The sequence below is a fragment of the Xiphias gladius genome, chromosome 23 (assembly GCF_016859285.1).
Source record: "Xiphias gladius isolate SHS-SW01 ecotype Sanya breed wild chromosome 23, ASM1685928v1, whole genome shotgun sequence".
NCBI classification, from domain to species: Eukaryota; Metazoa; Chordata; class Actinopteri; order Istiophoriformes; family Xiphiidae; genus Xiphias; species Xiphias gladius.
Window position 1 is genome coordinate 18,436,482 of NC_053422.1, and position 7,342 is coordinate 18,443,823.

General features: G+C 46.6%; 1 protein-coding gene across 1 annotated transcript; it reads left to right on the plus strand.

The window, feature by feature from the left end:
• Positions 1 to 220: 220 nt before the first annotated feature.
• kctd12b (potassium channel tetramerisation domain containing 12b) lies at positions 221 to 2,781 on the plus strand. The gene has a single exon (XM_040120503.1). The coding sequence runs from the start codon at positions 947 to 949 to the stop codon at positions 1,796 to 1,798; it is 852 nt and encodes a 283-aa protein (XP_039976437.1). The 5' UTR covers positions 221 to 946; the 3' UTR covers positions 1,799 to 2,781.
• The last annotated feature ends 4,561 nt before the right edge of the window (positions 2,782 to 7,342 follow it).

A 7,342-nucleotide genomic window follows, 5' to 3' on the forward strand; every position in this document is an offset into this window, starting at 1 on the left:
GATTAACATTTCAATAAAACTCTGAAGGAAACTGCCCGACTTTGTTACCCCGACGTCTGTGCGACGGCACGGCACACGAGCCGCCAGTTTTACGCAGCCCTCCGAGGTCCGGGTGTTTTGACCCGGAGCCCAGCAGAGACGCGTCACGGCGGGTGGGCGTGGCTATCCGGGAGGAATAAAGCCCCGTCCTCCGTTACGTCGCAGCGGAGTTCCAGTCTGACGCGGGAGAGGGGCAGAGGGGACCGACCAGCTGACCAGCTGACCAGCTCGCGTTTCGTTCAAACCGCAAGCGATGGAAAGGACGGAGATCTTCCTGTACACCTTCCTCGTCTCCCACTACATCTGGAACGTCCTCTTCATCTCGTGGCTTTTCCTCACCGGGACACCAACAAGACACACCAACTATGGATTGCCTAATTGAAGTTGGGCCACCCGATCCCGCTTGCGCCAGAGCAACCGACCGACGTTAGATGCAAGAGCAGGTCGTTACGGACAGTTGTGCAAATCGCGCATTTCCTGATCAGAGGATGGTGTGAAAAGCAGAATTTCATCCTCAGGATACCACATCCATTTGCGCGTAAGGGACGTGGACACAACGGTTCCATCCAGCACTGCTTGAAACACTCTGCGCTATTTTTTTTTTTTAGTTGGCATAATGAAAAAAGCTGTAGTTAGACGAGAGAGTGTGCTCGTGTGACTTTTTTTTTTTTTTTTTTGTCTCCGCCGGCTTTTATCGCGCGCATACCAATTGTGCGTTGCAGTGCAGCCGCTCCGTTGCCACAGGCGATCCACCACGCAGGGACCCCCGCGAGCCTCATCGGCCACCGTGCAAGGTTGTTGTAGCCTGCTGAAAATAGTGCGTCGAGTCCTGCATTTCGAACTTTAACTGCAGCCGAGAGAGTTTTTAAAGCTGCGTCCAAGCACGCCTGTGTGGCAGGAGTGAGCAATGGCTTTACCAGACAGTGGCATATCTGGGGAGGAAGTGCCCTTCCCAGAGATCATAGAGCTCAATGTTGGTGGCCAGGTGTACATAACCCGCTACTCTACCCTCACAAGTGTGCCAGACTCCTTGCTATGGGAGATGTTCAGTCGAAAGTCAGCCAAAGGACTGGCCAGGGACACCAAAGGGCGCTTCTTTGTGGACCGTGATGGTTTCCTGTTCCGGTACATCTTGGACTACATGCGGGACCAGCAGCTGGTTCTTCCGGACCACTTCCCCGAACGCGGGCGTCTGCAGAGGGAGGCTGAGTTCTTCAATCTGCCAGAGCTTGTCAAGCTGCTGGCACCCAAAATCAGCAAACAGAACTCCCTGGGCGATGAGGGATGTCAGAGCGACCCAGAGGACTCCTCACCTGGGACTGACACGGCCCGCAACCTCGGCTCCCTGGGTGCTGCTGCTGCTGCCTGTGCCAGCCTGGTGCCCGGTGCCATGGATGGCAAACGCTCCGGGTTCATCACCATCGGCTACCGAGGCTCGTACACCCTGGGCCGTGACAGCCACACTGATGCCAAGTTCCGCCGGGTGGCACGGATCATGGTGTGTGGGAAGACATCCTTGGCCAAGGAGGTATTTGGGGAGACGCTGAACGAGAGCCGTGACCCTGACCGTCCCCCTGAGCGCTACACGTCCCGCTACTATCTCAAGTTCACCTTTCTGGAGCAGGCTTTTGACAAGCTGGCTGACGCAGGCTTCCACATGGTGGCCTGTAACTCCACAGGAACCTGCGCCTTTGCCCATGAGCAGACGGACGACAAGATCTGGACCAGCTACACTGAATATGTGTTCTACCGTGAGTGAGACTATCGGCTTTGTTCCCCTGGTCCCCCACCTTGTCTCCAAGTGAAACCCACACCCACCCCCCATCCCTCCAGCCTCCAGCCATCCTGTCTGATGGCTCCTGCACCAGTAGATGTACCGTAGCTGTTGTGCCCCTCCATCTCTCTCTCTGCAGCATCCAGCTTTTATCCTATGAACAGTAAGCAGCAGCTGCTCCGACTCTTCATACCTTCTCTGCAGGCCCAATCCGCAACCCTCCCCCCTCAGCCCCAAATCGATCCCCCCTCATCCTTAGCTCCAGTTTTTGCCCTCGCTTAAGCCGTCATTCCATCTAGTTGTAGTCCCCCAGTCCTCAACCTAAGCAACCCCACAGCCTTTGCCTGCAGGGACTGATACCTTCAATGTACTATTTCCCTTTTGTACTCTATATATTGCATCTGCCTTGGTGAAGCACAATATTGTATCCAAGAGCTAATTTTGTTAAATAAGCGCCCCGGTGTGTCCATATGACTATTGAACTAGTCATAAGGGCGAAAGGGAAAGGGCTTCAAAGAGTGGCCGTGATGTACAGTGCTATACTTTTTCCTGTTTACTCGAGCAGATCGGACTCTCTCCTGCTCCTCTGAACTAAATTACCAAATAATTGGACATCTTATCAGCCTTGAGGGATGTGAGCAGCTCCAGCATAAGAGAGCAGTGTTAAACAAAAATCAAATTTCCTTCAGTTCTTATTGAATGTGTCCAGTATCATGTGGATTGGGAATGTGCCATACAGCAGTTTATCTGTTCAGCTGTTGTTGTTATTATGAATAAACGAGGATTGAGATTAAAACAGCCACATGGACAGGGGGAAAGAATGCATCGAACTTCTTATTTTGAAGGGGAAAATGAGGTTGTAGGTGTGGGGGATTTCCTTTTCAAAAACAAGACGGTTCTTTGGCTAATGAACAAGCAACAGGCTTTGAGTTAAAAAAAGAAATTAAAAAAAAAAAAAAAAAAAAAAATGAAAGCTCAGATATCAAGAGATCTCGTAGACAGAAAGAGAAAAAGGTTGCCGGATGAAGTGCGTGTATTGATTGTGCAATGGAGCTTTCAGTATTTTAATCACCCACACTGGGAGGGCATAGGAGATGGAAGGTGTTACATCACTCGCAGCGAACTGCTCTACTTTTTCGCTCATTGTGCTTCTTTGACATTTCTTTGCTCTATTAGATATTTAGGAGCATTTTTACATTTTTAAAACCCTTCTTGGGACAGGCTCTACACCATGACAACATTTTGTTTCCATAAAAAGAAAAATGTGGTGGTCGTCTTAGTGGATCATGTTTTGAGTCTTTTGTAAACAACAATGTTATTATGAATACCCAGTCCAGTATTAGTTGAAGCTGTTGCATATTTGATGATAGCTCTCACTTACTGTACGTGGACACCCATGAGAAAGGGTAGGATTACGCTGTAGCCAGCCAAAGCCCAATGTTTTCTCACCTCTGTAGCAAAGGCATTGTGAGGGCAGTTTATAGTGAGCGCGTGTGACTTAAGTTGTATAGGAGCGAGTTACAGCCTCAGGACAGGTCTGCACGTCATATACCTCAGACTAAAACACAAACTGAAGACACTTCAATCCAACAAAAGATCCAGCTGATGACAAGAAGATGCAGACGCAGTTAGGAAAATGTAGATGCTGTAATAAGATTTTTTTTAAAGAATTTTTTAAAAGAGGTTTAATATAAAGTGAATCTTGAGCTGACAAACAGCCAGCAAGGCAGCCTAGGGCAGGATTTCACCTGTGCGATGAGGTATCAGGTTTTAGTTTTGGCAGGACACCTAACAGTGACAATAAATGTATTCTGAAATGTCTAGAAACCGCAGTGTTGTGTTTCAGTGTGATGACGTGCTGTTGTCATCTGAGTCAACGTGTTACACCTGCAGCAGTGTGTAGCTGCAGGCGTAGACAACAATGAAATTAAAAGTGTTCAGCAAAAAGCAAATTGCTTTGTAAAAATAAAAGATGTTTCCAAAACAAAATGTTCTCTCAGTCTTGAATGGCGTTCTGCGTAAACTGTGAGGAAGCTGAGTACATGCCTTCCTATTACTGCAGCTAAAAATTTAAATTTTCACTGACAATGCAACTCAATCACAAAGGAGACCAATTCAAATTTTCATCTCACCATTTCCCATTAAAATCAATGTCCTCGGACATAAACTCTACTTCATATTAAACGTTCAACACTCTACCCTCAGGCGCCATGTCCCTCATCCTCCTGTCTGCTTTTCCACTCTTTACTCCACCATTTATTTTTTTTTTGCTTCCTCAGCCTGGACTCGTATCGAGCATTTGACTGGAATTTAGAGGCAGGATAGAAATGAGGACATGCATAGATAAAAGGCTCTGTTAAAGCAGATTACAAAACCCTTGTTTTGTTGCCAATAATTGACCTAATTACTTTGTACGGTAAAAATCTTGAAGGAGATTGGACCTACAATCCAGGACGGTGATTTACTGTAGCTGTTAAGGCTTCACGCAGAGCAATGATTTGCCCATTTTTAAAAGATTAGAAAAGATTATTGTCTGTTGTAAATAAAAACACCCTGAGACATAAAAGTGGGCATTATTTACACCTGAGAAAACAACCAGGGTTATGGTTATGTAGATGAAGCAGTCACATGTTGTTTATAAGTTTTGCTACCTAGGGATTATCACATGCTAATTACCTTAGTATAAGACCTCTAAACCTGCAGTCTGGCCTAGATAAAAGCATAGCTGATGAGCTTCACATAAATTGTTGAAACATTTATGTAGCTCGCTTCCTGGAAAACAGAGGATTTTTGTTGCAGCCTGGAATGTATGACGAATCCTCAGGGATCAGGACAATACAGTGCCTGGAGTACCTCTCCAGCCCAAAAGAACATAGTCACAGGCAGCATTCCTCTGTCACGGTCCTCACACTACTGCAACATGGGGAGCGCCAAGGTCAGTCATTAGCACCAGCATGGAGAGACACGCCTCGTGTGTGAAATTTCAGGCGTCGGTGTCCTAGACCGCTCGCCGTCTTTGCCTCCATGAGTTGCCTTGAGTCTCAACATTCAACAGCAGATGTGTGAGAAGTGTTTGACACTCAGACACTGAGCAGGAGCAGCAGCGAGGTCCACAGGCCAGGCTGTGATGACATACTGCTTGGGGTTTGTTTTTTTTTGTTTGTTTTTTTTTGTAATGCTGCCTATTGTGAAACTCGTAAGTGAAAAGTGTAGCATGCCTGCTTGTGTGCCATATAAGAAGCAGGCTCTAGTTTTGTCACCATAGTGGTATGCCTGTTTTATCCAGAGTGTGACAATAAAGATATTTTACCATGAAATTCTGCTTCTCTGTCTTTTGGAAAAATCCAAATAGCAGACTGCTTTTGAATGACCTGCTTGTCACACAGCACACAATCAGCTTCATTCATTTATCATTTTTTTGTTCCCAACAAAATGTTTGAAGTTGGTACAATTTCGCTGTAACCTTTTGCAATTCATTATTGAGCTCTTGCCACTGAAGTACAAGGCAAAAAGAAATGTTCCCTGCAAGTCCCTGAGACTGTTCTCTCTTTGAGCACTCTACCTAGAGGCAGTGATTTGACCCATGTCGTGTTCTCGTGGTGCTGTTGTCACTGTAGGCGGCTCTACAAGGCAACATGCCTTGGCCTGGTTGCTCTCCTCTCTTAGAATGATCCCCTTGTCTCATAGCCAGCTGGGTCATCACTTCCCCTATTTGGAAAAAGAAAAGAAGAGAGCAGAGGAGAACAGGAACGGATGTACGTCAAAGGAAAGAGGGATTGGAAAATGGGGCAAGGAAGCAAGGAGAGACAGATAACTGGGTAGAGTATCTAAGCAGGGAAGGATTTGGTGTTTCCATCTTATCTCTCTTCCTGTGTAACAACAGCATGAAGGGTCCTGTTGTATGAGGAAGTGCTGGATCGTACCTACAAACAAGCTCCTCACTGGGCCGTGCTATAATGTGATGTGTTCCTTTCGTGGCCTGGCAGCTCCGTCAGCACTCACAGAGAGATTTGGTTACACCAGACGGACATAGATCCCCAGGATTACTCAGTATGGTTGGGATTAATATTGATTCATTGTCTGACTACATCAACAACAACAACAAAAAAGGAGGGGGGGGGGGCTGATATTTTCCACCAGAAAGAAAACGTATTTTCTGTCTCATACGTGTGTGAATTATGAACTGTGCCTTTAAATTCACTACAACCAGTTCAAGTTCCTGGCCTGCTGTTATGAATAGACATACTACATGTTGGACTGACAACACAAAGCACCTCACTGAGTCATTTTCTCTGCATCTTAGACTGCATGTACTATCAGATTTTGTCTGCATGCTGCTCTTACTGTTTATTCTCCACATTCAGCTGCAGCCATCTGTGGCTCTAAACTTGTTTATGTCTCTTCAGCCTCAATGCCTTCTCCACTTTTGGATCTGTATGCCACTATATTTAGGCTCTGTTTTGTTTTTATGCTTGTGTTGGTGCATACACGGATATTTGGAGAGCACGCTGGATGAGTATTCGGGCCTCTGTGTTGCGTTGGATCAGCGCTGGGTTGGTTTGGGGGCCACGCGGGGGGAATGAGATAGGTGCACTCCCTGTCTCACCAATGTGCTGAGCATGCAGTTGGCATCTCTGAATGCGCACCAACACAAACACAGGCGGACAAATGCTCAGAGGGAGGGAAGTTGCCGGGAGAAGATGCGCAACAACTCTCCTGGGCTGCCTTTGTTTGTCTCTTCTTTGTGGTCAGTTCAAAATGCATTAGCAGGCAAACAAGTCATTTGCCTCCTTCATCCTCTCCAGACAACAATAAACCGGAGAAGTCCGTGCTAATATAGAAAAGCAATCCTGCTGCTAATTACCTATTAATGGAGAACTGGAGAGAGCGTGCAGCAGCCTTAGGCTTACCACTGCTTTCTCCATCAATATGTGACATTTGTGTGTGAAGGGAGTGTATGCATGTTATGTGCTTAAACGTCAACGGAGAGCTTTGCGTGCTTTTGTTCATTTTCACATGTATACGTAAGCTAGCTCGGGCCCCACACTGTTTTTGTGTTTGTCCTTGACGACAACACAGTTCACCCATGCTGCCATGTAAGCCCACATGCACAGTACAGTAGCTTTGGCTCGGGGCATCTTTATCTTATTGTGTGTTGGGTTATTTATAGTGAGACAAGCATTGAGCCAGATGTGTACCCTCACTGCACTGATCTATCCTCCAGCATGGGTACACATGCTCCGCTGCCCCTCCTCCTCCTCCTCCTCCTCGTCCTTCTCCTCACACATCTCTCACAGAAAGCAGCTGTCTCAAAAAGATATTGGCCCCCCCGAACTGCAAGGTCAAGGGGTAGTCATACCCAAGAGGAAAGACAAAGGGGGGAGTTCACATGGGACGAGATCTAGGAGCCGAAAAAGAGGACATTAGGGCACTAGAGATGTGCAGTACTGTATTTTCTCTTCTGTCTCGCTTCATGTTGTCTTTTTACTCTTTTCTTTTATTTTACAATCTTTTCTTTTCTCTTTTAAG

Excerpts from the sequence above, each read along its gene's own strand:
- kctd12b (XM_040120503.1), top strand. The coding sequence starts at position 947 with ATGGCTTTACCAGACAGTGGCATATCTGGGGAGGAAGTGCCCTTCCCA.